Below are 20,617 nucleotides of genomic sequence, written 5' to 3' on the forward strand. Positions count from 1 at the left end.
AAAATATAAATAAACTAAAACAAACTCGAAGTCCAAGAAAGGCAATGGATTAACTAACAAAAGAATCAACTACAAAATCATAAATTTCACTGCGGTTTCTATGCCAATTTTTTAACCATTTTATCACTAGTTGATGGTCGGATGTTTTAAATATGATTTTGCTTCTCAATTTCTGTGCTGTCGTCATTTTAACTGTTTAAGCTAGCATGTAATTGACTCTACAATGCCAGTTCATGCTGCTGTTTTTATGATAATCTATGCATTTTTAAACGCTGTAATATGATTAATGTTTTTGTGTAAATATACTCACATTGTGTACAAACGTCGTTTTCGTACATGATACTGAAGGTAAAAGTTGGGCCCCCTCTAGAATACTTTTTGCCCCCCCTGGTTAATGTGCGGCTGGTGCCCCATGATTTTCAAAACTGGAATCGATTGACCCTTACTTTTTTTGGTAGGAAGGTTAGGGGTATAAAACAATCTGTTAAAATTTCAGGAAAAATAAACAATGTTTAGGGGTAGCAGGTCACCCCCAAACTTTTGAACCCCCTCGCTCGCCCCGATAATCACGATTTTACAGTATTCTACAGTTATACTTGGGCTAGAGAGTTGATTTATAGCTCAAAATGACCAGAAACCTCATATTTATATTAGTCTTACTAACATTATATAGGTCTATATTCTTGAGAAATAAAGATAATGAGAAAAAACTATTTTTCTCTTGTACGACAAGAATTATTTGGCATTAATGGTATATAACAGGGGTGGGCAAACTTTTTGTACTTAGGGCCACATTTGAAAAAATGTTGCAGCCGGGGGGCCGCACACTCTCATTACAAAGTAGGAAAATTTACCCGGTGTGTAAATAAACACATATTCATATTAAACACAATTTTTATATTTCACAACTCAGTTACGTTTAAAGCTTTGCAATCATCATCACAAAAGTTAATGAGACTTGTGCAACTGTTCACAGTTTTTCACAATCTTCTGGTTTGGTTGTGTCTTTTTTAATTGTACTCCTTGAAAACAGCCACGGACTCACGGCACAACAAGCAAACTGCTTTATTCCCAATTTCGATAAAATAGAATTTAACAGTCCATTCCTTAATGAAAACACGACTTTCGTTTTCAATCTTTCGCTTCTCAGCACTCATTATTTTAACAGAGTAAAAATATAAATCTTTTATTTTTTAACAAAAATCCTGTCGAAGTAGAAAACATTAAACTGTGCGTCTCAAATAACAATGAAAAGCTATTTGGAGGAAAGTGCTATACTGGTAGGCCTACGGTAGCCGCTACCGTATTTGTATTTTATGATCAAACAATTGAATTAAACAATGCGTGAGAGCATTTTGCAATACATGCGCGACTGGCGTGAATGCGTTTACGCACTGAAAGTGAAGAGAAAAACACACTCGTAAAGGGAATAATATTTTGTCATGTAACCTGTTTAATTAAAACAATAAGTGATTAGTAGTAGTTTCTGCAAGTGCCGGCGGGCCGCATAAAATGATCTCGCGGGCCGCATGCGGCCCGCGGGCCGTAGTTCGCCCACCCCTGGTATATAATATACATAAAATTTATTTAAAAAACTTGTTCTATAACCATGTAAGTGTGTAACTAATACCTACTTTTAAAATAATTGCTAACTATTGTAATTTGCATATTTAATTTCAACAGAAGCAAACATTCAACACATTGCAAGGTAAAGCAGTAAGGTAGTATTGCATTAATTTATAATGCTAGAAACCACGATACTGATTTCAGATTTTTCTTTCTTTGATTTGGTAGCTGATGTCTGGCATTCTCAAGCACTTGCAGGATATCTTGATGACGATCTTCTCTCTCTGCTGCCCCCAAAAAATCATGGCATAGCTTTATCCCTCTCTCGGCGGCATCGTTGACCACATGAAGACTTTGTACAATAGTATTAGCTTTTTGTACTGCTCATCTTCTGACCATTCTTTAATTGGTCGCGAGAGGAAGGTATGCCCAATCTTTAATGCCTCGAAAATCATCCACGAACTACTTCCAAAAAATTGTATCAAATCCATGGATTCTTCAGTAGGCATTCTGGGAAAACACGGTCTGCCAAAACCTGTTCCATATCGGTTGGAAGCAGTTGTGGATCTTACCGAGAGCAAACAATCAGCCATTTTCAGCTTCTCTTCGGGAGGGACATGTTGACTGAAAAGAGCCAATGGCACCAGTTCTTTTGTGAGATACCAAAGATTGTTTGCAAAGCCTCTGAGGGCAGAAGTAGCAAGCGTTTGGTCAATACGAACATAATGCAATAACAAGTTAAATAAACCAAGATCATTCTTACGTGCAGTGGCAGGATCAGTGGTTGTCAACCACCATGGAATGTAACAATAAACTACAAACTGGACAAATTGGTGGATTTTGGTCTGTTGCAGTGGTCTAACCACTTTTGCTTTGGGCAATTCCGTCACAATTTTAGAACTCATTAAGTTCATCTTTAAGCAATACAACAACTTCGACATCCAACATGCTTTATGCATGGCACCTGGTTTACGAAATGCAAAGTTCGTGACTATCTCACTATCACCAAGATAAACCAGCGTCAAATGCACCAATTTTTTATAATCACCACGTACAAACGATTGTGTCAATGCATTGTTACATAGATCAATAATGCTATGCCTTCGATCCTGGAGATGAGTTGATGTGATTGAAATATCCAAATTATCAACATCTCCATGGGTCAAAGAATCATAGTTTTTTTTTGAATCTGGTAAATAATGTATCATGCATTCACTTTGGTAAATAAAATTTGTGTACAGTACCATACCAAACCATTTCCAAAAATTTAGAAAATGTTTCATAACTGAAAAATCACTAAATGGAACACATAACCATGTAACAAAGACTGCAAATCTGTCCAAACTTTTGTAGATCTATACCTGACTGACTCGTATAGGTAATCTTATCATCATTATCTTTCAGCTCTAACACAGTGATCAAGTTTTTTAACATAAAGATATCTGACTCTGTACTTCCCTTTTAAATACCATGATATCAGGACTTTTAGAAACTTCCATGTTTAAACTATTCCATGAATGCGTTAGTACAAAGTCGCCTATATGGTGTCTGCATGCAAACCACAGTAACTTTCGATTCAACTATAATCTATATGCGATGCGTAGTTGCTGAACTTGTTAAGAAATAGTATTTCTTTTAGATACTGCATTTGTTACTGTATATACATCTATTTATATTTCTGTTATAATATGCATACTGTTTCATATTTTATTGTTACTTACTACTCATAAAATATAGCCTTACAAGAATAATTCATAATAATCTTATTAATCTGGTCTGCCTTCTGCAATTGTATAGATATTACTGTATTGAGTTAGCCTTTATTGAACTGTATTTTACTGAATTCTGATCATAAATGCCTGACTGAATTTTCTATTCTATATAATGCTACCGGTATTAGAAGCCATTGTGTTAAACACCATCCCTTCAACACACTCAGTGCAATTCCATTCCTTGAAATGTTCAATGGTAGCTTTTGAAATTAATTCTCCTGACTTTTGTGATGACTTATGTGGTAGTGCTGGAACTCCTAAAGTCCATAAAAACCCTAAAACACCATTTTTGGCAATATCTCTTTTTCTAACGGAAATAGACCTATGTAATGTTAGAAAGACTAATATAAATATGAGGTTTCTGGTCATTTTGAGCTATAAATCAACTCTCTAGCCCGAGTATAACTGTAGATATAATACTGTAAAATCGTGATTATCGGGGCGAGCGAGGGGTTCAAAAGTTTGGAGGTGACCTGCTACCCCTAAACATTGTTTATTTTTCCTGAAATTTTAACAGATTGTTTTATACCCCTAACCTCCCTACCAAAAAAAAGTAAAGGTGAAACATCCATACAAGGGGCACCAGCCGCACTCTACGGTACCCCTGGTGCTCCAAGCTAGTTACGAGCCTGCGGCGTAAATACAGCCGTTCCATGCCTTTTCTTTTAATCTTTACGTCGCTTTTACTGCGCATGCGCGCTGGTGCGTATTTTTTCTTTCTGGAAATAACAAATGAAAAAAGTTCATATATATATAACTTCTAAATTCAACCGCTTTTGGCAAGTGAATCCGTGGCGCCTGCGATCTTTGTCTAGCTCATACTCCCAAGGATATGAGTTCGATACCACCAAGAGGTATTTCTTTTTTTAAACTAAATTCGAACTCGAAGTGACTCAATCGTTAGGCTACGCATTTTTGTCGCAGTTTAGTTTGTTTTTAGTTCTTACCATCACAACGAAAAAACAGTATGCGTATAGAATGCGCTGGAAATTATATGGATATTATATTCTTGCAACGATTGTTCGTGCTATGCAATGACGTAAGGGTTAGAAATGTTTAAGCCAAGGATTCAGCCTATTTCAGCGCCAGAACACTTCGTACCCCGATTTCAGGGTACGAAATTTTCGAAAACTTGAAAGCGATACACCTACCACCAATGGCAGTATTCAATCTTGATCGTTTAACAGTAACTTGCATGACTATTTTTAATGGTGTGACGTTTTTGATATGAAAATTGAAGAACCAAATGTTAAGAACGTCAAAGCAGAAATATTTATATTTGCGATCAAGACCAGTAAACATCTTTTCTTTTATTATTTTTTAATTTAATTCTGACAGATGAAGAGTATCTTCTTCAGTTAAACAATTGCTGGCAAAAGTAAGCATTTGTTACATTGATTCAACATCTGCACGCATTGAACCAGCATATTTATTCAGTAGCCTACCGGTACTACTTCAATTAATATTGTAATATTCCATAATTACTGCTTTGCCAGCCATAACTGCTGCCTGTAACATGACAGTTTCACCATGGTTTTAGCAAGCACCGTAATAGTGCGCAGTGAAAGTGCCACAGAGATAAAAAAGAGAGCATAAAACGGTTATATCAATGGCATTGTAGACACTTCTTTTGTGTTATTGTTTTTTAAGATTGGTATGTTGTAATGCAGTTATACACCAGTATTATATTTTAGTCTATGTTTGAATTAACTTTGTGTTTCAGTTTGGTTTATTCTTGTATTTTTTAGGTTTATCTACTTTCTTCTAGGAAAACCAATACATGTATAACAACACTGGTGAATTCTGTTTAGGTCATTCACTTGTTATTGTGAGTTTGTGATGTTTGTTTTCTACATTTGTACATAATCTGTTGTAGCCAACAGATTTTCAGACTAGGTACCAACTTCATTTTCAAATAACTGACAAAACTTTCTGTGATTTTAATAGTACCGGTATCGCGGTATTTCAATGTTAATGAGAAAATTATAAATTTTTATACAGGGTTCTTGACATAAATGCTATGACGTTTGAAAAGTTTGTGGGAAATTCACCAGTGAAAATTGCTTTTGAGGATTTTATCTTGGATCAAGAAGATTTTGCTAAGAATCAAAAAACTGATGCTGCGAAAATTAATGATGATTTAATTATCAACCGATCAAAAAGGTCATGCAAAAGTCTTCCTAGCAAGCAAAACAACCTACCATTTTTACAACCTGTTATGCCAGACAGAACGTTTAAAAGTAAAGCTAAAAACATTGGCAAAAGTCAAGCAAGGAAAAAGCATGGATCACAAACTGATTTATCATTACAAGCCAAACGAAAAAGGTTGAGTTCTGATGATGTGATTGTAATAGGGGTTGTACCTTCACCTATTCTGGAAACTGTTAGCAAACCCACTGCCGATATTGCAGTTGTGAACAGCTTTTGCCCTGAAACAAGCTCAGGTGAGTGCAATCACAATGGAACATCCCTTTTAAATTGGGTTGTGGTTGTGATAAGCAGTGCCAGTAACTTGTTTTACACTTTTTGCAAAATACTGTTAAATGTTTCGCTGAAGCAATGCAGAAAAGGTCTAAATTTTATTAGTCAAATAAAACTTGATAAGGGTGTCTTTAATCTGATGCTCCGATGGTGATGGTGAGCTTTTGGAAGAATAACCTCATTGCCACATTTCAGGGCTTCTTTAAACAGATTTCTACTGGGAGGAAGCAATCTTTACTGTGATTATCCTAGTTGCTGATGGGCTGTGCCCCCCAGACTCCCCAACACTTTCTCAGAAATCCAAGTCGAGTTACATTTTACCTAAAAAAGTGGTTTGGTATATACAGATAATTTAACTTTCGTGGTTGCGTGTTAATAATCCATTCACCGGATCGCTAAAAATATTCATTGTCAAACTGGACCTTTGTTAACATTAGTTGAGTAACCACGCTATAGAGCAGGGATGGCGAACCACTGACCCGCGGGTCACGAAGTGACCCATCACAGATTTTCAGTGACCCACTTGTCTTTTTTAAAATAATGAAATTTAAACAAATATTTCAGCAAAGAATAAATGTTTCACTAGATATTTGTAATAAGGCCCTACCCTATTTCAATCTAGCTTTGTTGAATTTCACTGCATAATACATCAGGAAGCCCTTTGTGCCAAATCAATCAAATCTCTTCAAAAAGTTGTAGGTGTGGTAACAAAAATAGTCAACTATATTTCATCTCATGCTCTTAATAAACGCCAGTTTGCAAATTTTTTGAACACGTGTGACTGTCAATTTAATGGCTTACTCATGTACAACAGTGTAAGGTGGTTAAGTTGTGGTAATGTTTTACAGCGATTTGTTGAATTGTTAGAAGAAGTACAACTTTTTTTAGCTGAAAAAAATCAAAAATATCTAGAGTTAAGCGAAAGTGCGTGGTTGAATGATTTACATTTTTTTGCTGATTTCACAATGCATTACAATAACAGCCCTCGAAATTAGCTTCCATCTACGACGGCAAAAACATTGCCGTCGCCAAATCAACAAACCTTGGATTGCGGCGGCAATTGCCGTATGCTTTAATCAAACGAAATTTTATGCGCTTCTTCTTCATCGTGTGTCACACAGCGGTAGCCAAGAGCACCACAGAAGCTATTTTATGCGCTGACAATGCTCTTGTGAACTGTAAAAAGTTTGCAACCTTGTAAATACTGGCTTAATTGTTACGCAAAAGTTATTCTTTCATCGAATGCTTATGTTTGACCGGTGTTTTTGCAAATATAAAAAGTGGTACAAAATTGGATTGATCGCACAACAAATCAAACAGTGCGGTCGTGATGGACTATTCGATTATTTTTTCTCTTATCGTTTTACATGTTTTGGTACAATTTTTTCGTAATACACGTTCACAGCAATTGCCGAGGCAATTTCAACTTTTGCCGTTTGGCCTCGTCAACGTTTTTGCGAAGTAAAAATATGCTAATTTTGAAGACTGTGTGAGTTTTCACAGCAAGTAAAATAGTCCGAGGTGAGGTCTTGGTGCGACGTTTCTGCTGATTAAACTCACGCTGCTAGTAAATCAAACAGGAAGAAATTTTGAACAATTTTTGTCCGAATTAAATGCTCATTTGCGACGGCATTTTTATTGCCGTAGCAGAATGGCCATTATGACGTTTGCGGCGGCATTTACCACGGCAATTGCCGTGTGCCGCCGCTAATTTCGAGGACTGCAATAAGTTAAATACTAAATTGCAAGGCTGTGGAAATATTGTATTAACCATGTTTGGGCACATTAAAGCATTTGAGAAGAAACTCGCTATTTTTTCTGTAGACCTTGAACAAGGTCAGCTGAAATATTTTCTTTAGTTGTTGAAGCACTTTACCAGCACCAATTTAACTTATGAACAAAAGCAAACTGCACTCAACAAGTATGTTTTACTGACGAAAGAGGCCAAAAATGTAATGTCAGAAACTGAAAGGTTTACCCAGTTCCGAAAGCTAGATACTACATTGCAGTTCATTCTTTTCCCTCATGCAATTCCATTTGAAAATCTTGAATTATCAAACTTCAAATGGCTTCGACTTTACAACTTGGAAATAGAAATGATAGACTTTCAAGAAAGTGCAGTTTACAAAACAAAATTTGTAGAATTAAATCATCTCCTACAAAAAATTGAAATGAAAACAGATATGGATGGTTGTGACTTTCCTGCTGTTGAAAACCATGCTGAAAATATGATTCTTACAGAGTGGAACTCCCTGCCAAATTCGTTTGAAACTATGAAAAGACTTGCGGTAGCTCTGTTAACGTTGTTTGGTTCTTCATATTTGTGCAAATCTTTACTTTCGCACATGAATTTTATACAATCAAGCACACGGAATCGTCTCAGCTCAGATATGAGTGCTGCATGTGTGAAGCTAAAAACTACGGATTACCAACCAAGGATAATAAGACTTGCAGAGAAGATGCAGCAGCAAGTTTCGCATTAACATGTAGTTTTGCATTAACATGTAATTAAATGTATGACCCACTTTTGTTTTTTCAAGGATTAAGGTCTCTTTTGTGACCCATGCACTAAAAAAGGTTTGCCATCCCTGCTATAGAGCATTATTCAAGGAAGCTTCGTTGGGTCTATCCTCACGACATGTACCATATATAATATTGTCCACTGTCCAGCAGAGGTGGTGTTGCAGTACGGTGGCTTCTAGGCTGGGTAGTTGGTAATCTGGCACAATTGCATCGTAGGTGAGACAATCTTCACAACGAGTGCCCAGTAACCTACTTGCCTCAGACCATCATCAGCACTATAGGCGCCGACTCCGAGAGGGCAGAGGGGCAGCGCCCCCCCATGAATTTAGCTCGGGGTGCTGCCCCCGCAAAATATTTTTAAAAATTCCTAAAGCAAATGTTTGTAAGTGCAAACTTGCCTTAGTTTGACCTTCATTCATTGCGGATCGATCTCAATTAAAAGATCTACTTGTTGCAACAAGAGCGCTGCTCCTAAGATAACAAAAGAAACAGAAGTACGGTAGCTGATAAACGCCAGCAAGCCCAGCATGGTGCCGTTGAAGCACAGTAACAATGATTGAAAAAACGTTTTTCTTGATTTCTTCTGCTTTGTTTTTTCTTGGGAGTGTCAATAACGAGGTGCAGTTTGCTTAGTTTAGTATCTACGCGTATTAAGAGCTAAAGTTCAAAGTGACTAGCATATAATTCGAAGTAGCCTACAGGCCTCGAAATTCGTTCAGTTGACGCCGGACAAACGTGTCCGGTCTGAGCAGCTATCTTGGCGGACAAATCAAGTCTCACGGCGGACACACCAGTTTTAGCCGTCAATCGTCATGCTTAATCACTTTATCTTGATAATAATTCTTCGCCATTTCAGAACTATAACTACGGTTTTAGAAGGCTTTTTAAAAAATCAGTAAAGTCACTCTGAAAGGCTTTCATCAGACCAACGACTTGCGCTTGAAGAGTCAAAGCGCCGTGTAGCTGGTCAATACGTCACATAACTGATTAACTTCCCCCGAACGAGGCCGTGTGGCTTATTGCGTCACAATACTCTGGGTCTGGGCAGGAGTCGGAAAATTTCTACACCAACTCTACTATTTTCTGCTGTGCAAGTTTCACAGGCTTTTTTTCTTTTAAGTTTATTTTTGCGTGTCATGTGAACGAAAGTAAATTTTCCTTGAGCCTTTTCTTTCTTACTGTAATACCAAAACTTAACAAATTTTATTGCATCTTGCTGTAATAGCCTACTCGTATAATCTAATTTAGTAACCAACCTTGCCGTATTATTATTACTCGGAGATCAAAGCCAGATTGTAGAAGTACATTATTGTACATTCAAAGCCATTATTATAGAAGTACCTGTACTCCTATCGATTCTTAGCGAAGAATTCACCCTTGTTACGCTGATTCAATGTCATCAATCGTTGAAGCAACGTAAAAATCGAAAGTATTCCTCCTTGAATGGAAGCTAAGAGATACAGTATTCACATTTTCTAGATGCGCGCTAGAATGCGCTGGAAAATATATTATTGCAACAATTGTTCGTGCTATGCAATGACGATTTGTATCGCTAGTTCCTGTGTTATTTGTCGGCGGACAAATATGACCGGACTAGATGGTACTTCCCGTGGACATCACATGCTGTGATGGCGGACATGAATTTCGAGGCCTGAGCCTACATTATAAAGCTTGGTGATATACAATGGCAGATAGACGCAAACAAACATCAATGCTAACAAACAAACTTCAGCATTTTGAATGTAAGCAATCAGTCGGCTAGAAAGGTTGCCCTCTGGAAATTTTCAAAACCCGACGCCTATGGTCAGCACTAAGCAGTAGATTTATTTATAGTTCAGTTAATTTAGTAGAAAAGATGAAGTTTTTGTATAATTTAGTAGAAAAGATAAATAAAAATAACTAGTCTCTTAACGCAAGCAGCAATCAAATTGGAAAGTTACTGCTATTTCTATGCCAAGGCACAGCTGTTTTTTAGTCTTGTTACATGATCATGTGCTTCAATGGGCATGTATGGCAAGTAAATAGTCGTAGTTGATCCGGTATTGATGGAAAAAAAAGCTTTTTATGAAATATGAGTCTGGTCAAGTCAACACAAAATTCGACCTGATGGACCTGTTGTGACTTAGCAATCGACGTGCTGGCCACCCCTATTTACTGTGTACTGGTGTATTGATAAAAAATATTTAATATTGATCAAAAATACAAGCTGTTCCTGAATCTAAATAGCACAAATGATAAAAAGTTCAATGGGCACACCTGTATGGTATATATATCATCAAATGTACATTAACATTAGTGTTTAATTACTTAGGCTAGTTGTACGAGTCAAAAGTGGAATAGACCTGTTGGCGGAAACATAAATTATTCAAGTTTGGTGTACAAAAGAGTTATTATAATTATATGGAAAAATTTAGTGTACGTTGGATGCCTGATTTCATGCCAGGTTTAGTCGATTGTTGTAAATTGTGTCTTATGAACTTTTTCTTTCTCATTATTTGTGCGGTTTATGCTTTTGATCAATATTCTTTTCTAAAATATACTAACAGATATGCAAGGTTGGAGTCAAACAAGCCTTGGACAATGCATTGGGCATGCTATGATAAGAAAATGTTAATTGGATTAATAATATAGAATTCGTATTAAGTCTTCTAGTGGTGAGATGTCCTTGCGACAATGCGACAGGTCTGCTATGACAGGATGTCCTGTTTTCCAACAGGAACTTTTTTGTTTTAATCTACATTTTGTTAATGGGAGTTTCATGACATGTATGAACATAAATCCGCAAACTTTTATAAATTGACAAAACATTTATTTGTTATAGACTTGCTGTTAACTGACAAGTATCAACCAATAAATTCCAGTGAGTTAACTGGTGCTGGTACTGAAGTGGATAAGCTATTAGAATGGTTGAAAGTTTGGAAAAATCGTGTGGAACGTTGGAAAGAAGAAGTTGCCGGTAAGTATACTGCAGATACAGTTATACTCGATGCCACAGTTATGGAGTTACCATTTTACCTGGTTAGTTATAAATATAGTATTATGCATTTCCCTTTCTTTATGACAAATCTTAGTTCTGAACAAATGGTTTTAAATTTTCAATTCTGTGTGCGCTTGCATAAGCCACTCAATTCCACTCATTTTAGATTTTTGCTGATAAGAAATGATTTGATTTTGAAGTAACTTAAATTTATTTACAACTTGATAAATGGTAGATTTGGCTGCTGCCTACTTTTAAGCTTAATGATCTTAGAGTTGGTTTTCTTTGCGAACAGAGCTAAATAATGGCTTCTCGTTAGCTCATTTTAGACCTTACATACAATGCTTACAATTAGACCTAAATTTTAGAGAGTTTAGTAAATCATATTAAAAGGCATATAAGTGATAATATGCTTATTCAATATTCATACAATGAAAAAAAGTTCAAAGACTTTCTTTTCAGCCAGTACTTGAACCTTTCTGAGATTGCAAAGATTCATGTGATTTATCGAGTTTTGTTTGCACTATTTGCCATTGTTTATGGAGGCAGGCTATGCGAGTTGCTCAGGTTTTTCTTCACACAAGTTCTTCATGGAATGGCATGATTCAGTGCAGCCGATTTGGAGATATCCAGATTTTAAGACAACAGTCTTCGAAATTAACATCGGCAATTACCGAGGCGATTGCCGACGCAGATGCATGAATGGCGAATTAGCGTCGGCATAAAAATGCCGAGGCCACACGAACGCTTGTAAGGTTAGGTTTAGACATTCCTCCCAGTCGTTATGCCACAGCCATGAATTTGTTCCTTAGTCAACGCCCTGATGGAGCTCTGAGAAAGAGGCGTGTGGATGGGTATCAAAGCACGAAAGCCGCAAAACGTGGACGCTTCATTGCGAACGGTGAATGATTCCAGTGATGACGCGACAACTTCATCTTGCGATACAGCATCTGATGATTCTGACAACTAGTTCTTTATCAAACACTACCCCAATTGTGCCGAAATTATGTTAGTGTATACATAAATTAAGGCAATCTTCTCGCAATGAGCTATTACTTTGTTATTTTATGATAATTTAACGTAGCTAGATGTCGAATTAATGTAAAAGAAACGTATTATATATAAATTTCTTATTGGGCATTGTTGTTATGCAATATAACCCGCCAGGAAAATTACATCGATTTGTGCTGACTCGAACGTTGAATCAACCCAAAATTAACTTTTTCCCCGCACTATTTAACGTGAATTACCGGAACAGCGTGCGTATCGCGTTGCTCGCTTGATCACTACTTTTGGTATTATTACATCACAACAAATCAAACAGTGCGACCGTGATAGACTACTCTAGTATATTTTTCTTTCGTTTTACATGTTTTGGTACAATTTTTTCGCAATAAACGTTCACAGCAATTGCCGAGGCAATTTCACCTTTTGCTGTTTGGCCTCAGCAACGTTTTTGCCGAAGTATAAATATGCTAATTTTGAAGACTGGACAATCTATTTGATGCGGATGCTCTGACAAACAGCAATTTATGATTAAAATGGAATTGTCTGTGTAGAGTTGGAAGTGCTCTAAAATGCCATGGCGGCATCTGTTTATTTCAATTATAATTGAGATTATTCATAGGGGTGATCATTGATCAACCAAGTTAAAGCGTACAGTCGTTCCATTACATCTCTGTCAAACAACATTTTATGATAAAAATATGATCATCTGTATGGAAGCTTATCTTCTCGGAAATCCCACGGCAGCTTTTGTTTATGTAAAATATTATATGATAGGGATTATTTATAAGTATGAGCTACATTCTCACAATTCATGTTACAAGTTCAAGCAGTTTCAAGCAATTGTGAAGTGTCACATTTTCTGCCTTCGAGACTTGACGTAATGCATGGTATAGTTATTTCCCTAACCACGAATATTTAGAGAAATAACCCAAAGCGCGAATTTCAAACTAAATAGGCTACTGTTCAGGCCTCGAAATTCACGGCGGACATGTCGGCCGTCACAGCATGTGATGTTCGCGGGAAGTATAGTCAATCTGGGTAATGCGCAGCCATTTTTAACACACTTTGCTCTCATTTGGTCAAATTACACCTTAGACAAGCCAGTTTTAACTTTTTAAGTGCCTTGCTACTTGTAGATCAATTGTACTAAGAAGTAGGTCAAGTGCGCCTTTTGTTTGTTCTCAAGCGAATTTTCGGCATCGTTACGAATGTGCAGTGCTCGTTGAGCTAAAGCGCACCGCGCAATCGAATGCGCAGTTAGGCTGCATTATAACAGCTTTGTGCCCTTGCAGTGTACCGCCAGGCAAAATCGGGAAAGGGAAATTTATCAATGTTGAGTAGGCTACACTACAGTTCAAGCTTTACATGACAAGCACAGACGTCATTTATAGTACGAAAAGAGAAGAGAAATAATTCCTCATACACAAAAAGGTACAAGCTGCCTTTGGCGGCGCAAACTTTTAACTACGTTGATTCAACGTCAAGAAACACAGAGTCAACAAAATGTAAGATTTTGTTGACACACAAATAAACAACTAAACGAAGCGGCGTTCACAAATTATAACACAATGGGCATTACGTAGCTGCTTTAGCATAAAAAAAAATCAGTCAGTTGCCTAAAAACTCTATTTATGGCACAAATTATCATAATTATCATATTATTATCAAAATAGCAGATAAAAATTATGGCTGTTACAGTGTTTATAGCACAAATTATCAACAGGGGTTACGGTATCAATCAGTGGGGACATTCTCTTTAAATGCTCGAAACAAAGGAAGTAATTTGTTTTCCTTGCTAATGCTTGAACAGTGAACGTAACAGAAACAATGTGATATTGTAGGAAGATTTAAATAGTCTGGAAAATATGAAGTTATGCCTTTCGTAATCTGTAGTTTATCTTAACGCTGAATACCATGCTAAACTGTTTTTTGTTTTTTTTCACAATTTTATCCTCCGGAGTGGAAAAGTGAATTGTATTGCTATACCGTACTTCGCACTAAGCTGCACCCACCGTGGAGCCGCCGGCATCACTGTTTCCAGTTGATTTACGACGAATTTTGCTTTAATTGTTGTTGTCCAAAACTTTAACATCTTAATAACACCAGTAAACTTTTAATTCTGTGCTGTAACTGTCCAAGCCGAGATTCTTAGTTAAGCGCGCTTTTGCTGCACTGGACAGCAAATCACTCGTTTTTTACATTTATTTAACGTCAGCAAACGTTGAAGCAACGTAAAAAATGACTCATTTGCTGTCTTGGAATTAATATACAAACACAACAGACCGAGCCGCTATTTTGTAACACTGTCTGGCTCCTAATTTCAAAGCGTCACGTGGTTACCACGCATTTAACCAATATATAAATATTATATTCAGAATTAAAAAATGGGTGAAGAAAAATATTTCGTGTTTATGAAAAAAAATTTGTGGTTAGGCAGTCTTCAAAATTAGCATGAATGGCGCATTGGCTTCGGCAATAAAAATGCCGAAGCTTCACGAGCGCTTGTAAGGACCACGAGATTACAAAAAAAAACTAATTTTCTTAGACTACCGGTACACCAGTCTAGGATGTTGATTCAACCTTACTACAGTATTGCTGGATTTTTCATTTGGGTTACTTCCTACTTCGCCGGTGTAGCAGTCCAAGAGTTACTGCATGCCAAAAGTTACAAGAGTTGCCAAATATTTCATTTAAATTTTATTTAATTTTGTTTTAAAAAATAATTAAATTTTTAACCTCTCAAAAGGTCAGATTAATAATTATAAGTATTTTGTAATGTTAACTGAAAAGCTTGCATTAGTTTGAGAGCAATGAATTCATTACACTTAGGAATTCATTACACTTAGTTAAAACAATTTTCGCTTTTCTATCGATTGTGAAAACGCCTGGCACCGCTGGTAGCTTTTGGACTGACAGTAACTTCCAGACTGCAACGCCGCAGAAGCAGTCCAAAAGTTACTGCTATTGTAAGTGGGTGTGCTTTTTCGAAATTCTTTTGGGAAAACTTGTAAATGGACTGAAACTTCACTTGGTCAGTATGGATTAAACCCTCTGCAAGTGTGCGAAAGATGAATCCCAAGGATAAATATTCTCACCACGAAACCATAATTCTAGACTTTTAAGTTTCATGCCACGTGTTTTCGATGGGAGTCCAACGGAAATTCATTGGAATCTCAAAGTGTTCAACACTTTCGTAAAAACTAAAGCCTTCCCGGCGTATGAAACTGTGATAGCCTACTCACTGAAGGTTGATGCCATGGTGTTTTGACTACCGGTCGGCCTACATGTAGCCTAAGTTACTTTATATTTCTTCAAAACGGTAGTTATGAAAAACCAGACCAAAAATAGGCTCAGTGCTTCATTCACTAGAAAACTTTGGTTTTAACTTTCATGAAATAGGCCTACATAAAATATAGTCAAAGACTATGTTCGTCAACTACAACTCAAGACCAGCGGCTAACAAGTCAGCCTTCAAATGCAAACTTTGCACGATATATTAAGGCCTGTATAGCTTATTAAATGTTACCGATTTACGTAGCCTATAGCCAGGGATGGAGGAACCATTTTAAAAGTAGGTGGGCCCAAAGCCGTAGCAGTCAAAGTTAATCAAACTTCTGGGGGGCTTCGCCCCCCCAGACCCCATAGCATTGCTGCGTTCCTAATACTTCAAATCGTTTATACATTGTTTTTCATGATTGCCTTTTGTGCCAACCAGAGAAAATATTCCGTTTTTAGGCCCGATTTGGCCAAACAAATTACAAAATTGTTAAATTGCTCTATAGCACTGTACAAAATATGGCGATGTACACACAAATAAAAAGGCGAAATACACACACAGTTATAATATCAATCTGGGAGAAATAATCTGCAGCATTATACAGTAGGCCTACGTGCATGCACTGCATAGTATGTAATGATATCATTGTTTTAACATTGTTTAGAGAACAATTAGATTGATTTATAGATTTCTCCACCAATCACACGCAACCACACCCACATGTGCTGCCCATCAATAGTGGGCTCAACAGAAAAGTTTGGAGATTAGATTTCATCATTGAGCTATCAAAGATAACACAGGCCAACAAAAAAAAATTTTTTTTTTAAAGGCACGGCATGTGAGAGTCATATTAGGGTATTTCGAGGCCCCTGATTCCGAAAATGCACTTGTTTTTTCGAATTATCTCTAGTTTTTGAGATAGCCTACAGCAAAAACATTTTTTTGCAATTTTGCGCCCCTATAGATTTAACTTCGTGTCGTTTATTACATACACAAAACTGAAAGTAATCCCAGGCACATTTCTGAGTTGTATATGCTGTTTGGAACCAATCACGTTGATTACAACCCAAACAAACGGCTATTTAACGTTTACTGGCCTAGTAATTACAACCAAAATACGACGTGAAGCAAGCCTTAGGATACAATTAAGATGTAGAATAGCTTGTGCTTTGCGTCAATATATTTGTTGACTTCAACAGAATCAGACTTACTAACTCTAAGCTACTAAGTACAAACAACAAAATACATACATTGTTTTGCTTAACAAACTAGACGAATAAGCAAAACAAAGCCATCGATGAACAAGCGCAATTCTTTATTATGGTAGGCTTAAGATACTGACCAACACCCATCAAGGTATGAAGGCCATTTATATAATTACAGAATACAAAGTTGTGATTTTCAATAAAGTAGCTGCTTAAAATTTTACCCTTGTTACGGAAGAACGTAATCTTGGTACGAAATTCAATTCCTGGTAGTTTCAAAAATTCGAAAAAACTAAGTGCATTTTTGGAATCAGGGGTCCTGAAATACTGTAAAATGACTCTCACCTATTGTGCCAAAAATTTTTTGTTGGCCTGTGTAATCAAACTAGTGTGTGAAGAGCTTTTTTTTTGCAACTCTTTCTCTAATTTGCCGTTTTCGCTACCTTTTCAAAGAAATTTGGCTTTCAAAAGTGGGTGGGCCAGGCCCACCCAGAAAATAAAGTAGGTGGGCCTAGGCCCACGAGGCTCACATGGTTCCTCCATCCCTGCCTATAGCCCGATTTAAACTTTGAAATGTTTGGAGCGATGATCAATTAAATTATTTGTTTCAACAGAGCCATATAGCCTACAATGAGTCAATAAAACACTCATAATACTACATTGTGAATCGTAGGTTGCATTATAGCACAATCAGGATGACAGCAAAAGACTATAGGCTAAGTGGTCATCTAGTCAATCACCTCCCCATGCAAATTTATTTGCCAACGCACGTAAGGCACGGACACAACTTCAAATGGTAACTTATAGTACAAACAAATCAGGTTAAAATGATAGCCTACGTAAATTGTTAGGTTACCGTACAAATTCAAATTTCATTCCAAAACAGCAACAATTTCTGGTACAAAACTCATCTGTTAACTTTCATCTTATTTTCGCTTCATTCCCAATTACGTTTCTGCTGTAAATCATGTTGTTAAGATGCAATGGTGGATAAGTCTTCAAGTTCAACATGTTTCCAATGTTGAAATCATTTATACAAATCTGCTGCAAGCGTCAAATCTGAAAACCCTGTTTTAGTAACTTCTAGACTGGCAGTAACTTTCAGACCGCGTACACGCGGTCCAGAAGTTACGGTAACTTTCAGACCGCAGTAACTCCTGGACCGTTACACCGGCGCTTAGACACGTGCCCAGCTGGGCAAATTGAATCTTTTATAGAAATATCACCCTATTTGCATTGATTTAACTCCAGTAGACGTCAAATTATTGTATGCATTTACTCCTTATTGCCTCTCGCTTTCCGTTATCTTGTCCAGCTGATTTTTTTAATTTTAACATATCCCCTATTCATAGGTGTCGAAATAGGGTGGGCCGGGTGGGCGACGCCCACCCTGCCGTGAAACGAGGGTGCCCACCCTGTTTTCATGACACTTATGAAATGTTCGTTACAATTATTTCCGTTTTTCTTAAACGCTGGACTATCCAACCAACTGCAGCGCAACTTCTTGTTTTACGCTATGTCTCGCTAGGTATCCGACAGAACAAAGCAATTCCGCAACAACGCTGCGTGGAAAAAAATGCGGTAGGGGAAAGTGGTGTAACGTCGACCAGTGTGTAATTTGGACCAGTCCCCTAACTCAAAAAATAAAAATTGTTTTGTCAGTATTTTTGAACAGTTTGAAAGAAAAAATAATAATAGCCCGGATGTGAAAAACTCAGCTCATTAGGTTTAGAAACGTGGACGGGAGATTGGAATTTGTGGTTTTGGGTATGCTGATGTTATTTTGAGGAGTTGATTGCTAAGCGCTGAGACGTTATTGGCATGACGTTTGAGTCTGATATGATGTTGGTATTATCTTTAACCTATAAGGAGATGTTGTGCTCAATTACAAGACTTGTAACCAAGTGTGGAAGTCATAGTTGGTAATTTTTAACAGTGCATGACAGTGTGTAATTTGGACCAGTCATCTCACCTATGCAGCATCGCGTCAGTTCAAAATTCCCAAAGCTGTAGTGTTAAAACATGTCCATAACAGGCTACCAATAAATATGCTACACAAGTATCAAAAACCATTGGTAGACAACTTGATCTTCCCGAAAATATTGAAGATCAACTGGTCAAACATGTTTTGGAAATGGAGTGAAGATTTTATGGTTTAGGGGCCATAGATTTAAGAAAGCTTGCATATGACATTGCGTCTGCCAATAATATCAATACCGCTTCAACAGAGAAAAGGGCCTGGCTGAAAAAGATTGGCTTAAGGGATTCTTGAACCGTCATCCAGAAATTTCATTTCGAAGACCTCAAGCAACTTCAGTTGAAATTACATACTCCAATGGTCCAAAATACACACCCCAATGGTCCAAAATACACACCATATGTGTAATTTGGACCATTTTTGAACATTTTTTATTGCTTAATTATTCTGTATTTTTTTATTGTATGTGATTTATATTTTCTACACTGGTTTGCAAGTACCTAGACTGTATCTGGGTGAAAAATAATACACATTGACCGGAAGTTGGCTGAGTTGTGCTTATTTTTCTTTAAGGGGTTCAAAATACACACCTTTCCCCTACTCACTGCATTGTTGTTGCTACGGCAACTGCCACAGCTGGCAATTCCTGGTGAGAGAAAGCCACGTTTGATTTTTTCTCCGAATTTGCGTCGGCAATTTGATTTTTCTCCAAATGGTCTCACTTTCGTTACGTCACAATGAAACTTCAGTTCCCGGTCAGCGTAAGGGAATGTGAATATGACATCATAATGAACATGACAATAAAATAACCGATACAAACTAAAGACGTACTAAAACAATTGTTTTTGCTAATCAAAACCCGGCAAATCCGAAGGCGCCACTTTAAAGATAACAGGTCACGAGTCACGCGCTTTTTACGTCGCAACGGAAAACATAAAAGAAGTTTGTTTAGTTTAGCAGCGCTCATAAGATCGCAGGATGCAAGAAAGAAAACATCCAACCTATTAAAGCTTAATTGCTGCAGCGACGCTAAACGCAGTCTTTGTGAGAAAGACTAACCACACTTTTCGAAATTAGCGTCGGCAATTGCCGAGGTGATTGTAAGGACCACAAGATTACAAGAAAAAACTAATTTTCTAAAAGACTATACCAGACTAGGAGATTGATTCAATCTTACTATTGCTGGATGTTTTATTTGGGTTACTTCCTACTTCGCCGGCGCTTAGACACGTGCCCAGCTGGGAGATTCTCTTATAAAAATATCACCCTATTTGCATTGATTTAACTCCAGTAGGCGTCAAATTATTGTAAGCATCTACTCCTTGTTGCGCCTCGCTTTCCTTTATCTTGTTCAGCTGATACAACATCTGATGATACCGATCCTGCCTAGTTCATCAAACAGACTTTGTGTTGCTCGCAGTGTCCCAATTGTGCCGAAATTATGTTTACAATCTTCTCGCAGGGAGCTATTAATATGTTGGGTCTGCTACTATTCGGCGAGTCCAATTCGGCTAGTCCGATTCGGCGAGTGCCCTATTCGGCGAGTTTTTGAAAAAAAACTTTAAAAATTATCGGGTACCGTAGCCTAATTATCATTGCCGTTTCTACATCGTTTGAACGTCGCTAAACGTTGAAATCGTGCAGAAAAAAATAGAAATAAAATGTTTGAACAATTAAATGAAAATTCGTCATGTCAGTTCAGTTGTTTTTATTTGTGACCATCATATCAAAAACGATACAAGTTAACATAGCAAAGGTAGAAGCGACAAAACGCGAACGTTAAAACGTGCTTGAATTCGTCAGTTCAGTTGTTTTTATTTGTGACCATCA

General features: G+C 37.2%; 1 protein-coding gene across 1 annotated transcript in view; it reads left to right on the forward strand.

The window, feature by feature from the left end:
• The first annotated feature begins 5,358 nt into the window (after positions 1 to 5,358).
• Positions 5,359 to 20,617, forward strand: part of LOC145773800 (uncharacterized) — a 40,264-nt gene continuing 25,005 nt past the window's right edge. The window contains exons 1-2 of the mRNA XM_082584929.1: positions 5,359 to 5,782; positions 11,164 to 11,298. Of these exons, the coding sequence (XP_082441055.1) occupies positions 5,359 to 5,782; positions 11,164 to 11,298 (559 nt within the window). The remainder of the gene's footprint in view (positions 5,783 to 11,163; positions 11,299 to 20,617) is intronic.

This window comes from Aplidium turbinatum, chromosome 7, assembly GCF_918807975.1.
Source record: "Aplidium turbinatum chromosome 7, kaAplTurb1.1, whole genome shotgun sequence".
Taxonomy (NCBI): domain Eukaryota; kingdom Metazoa; phylum Chordata; class Ascidiacea; order Aplousobranchia; family Polyclinidae; genus Aplidium; species Aplidium turbinatum.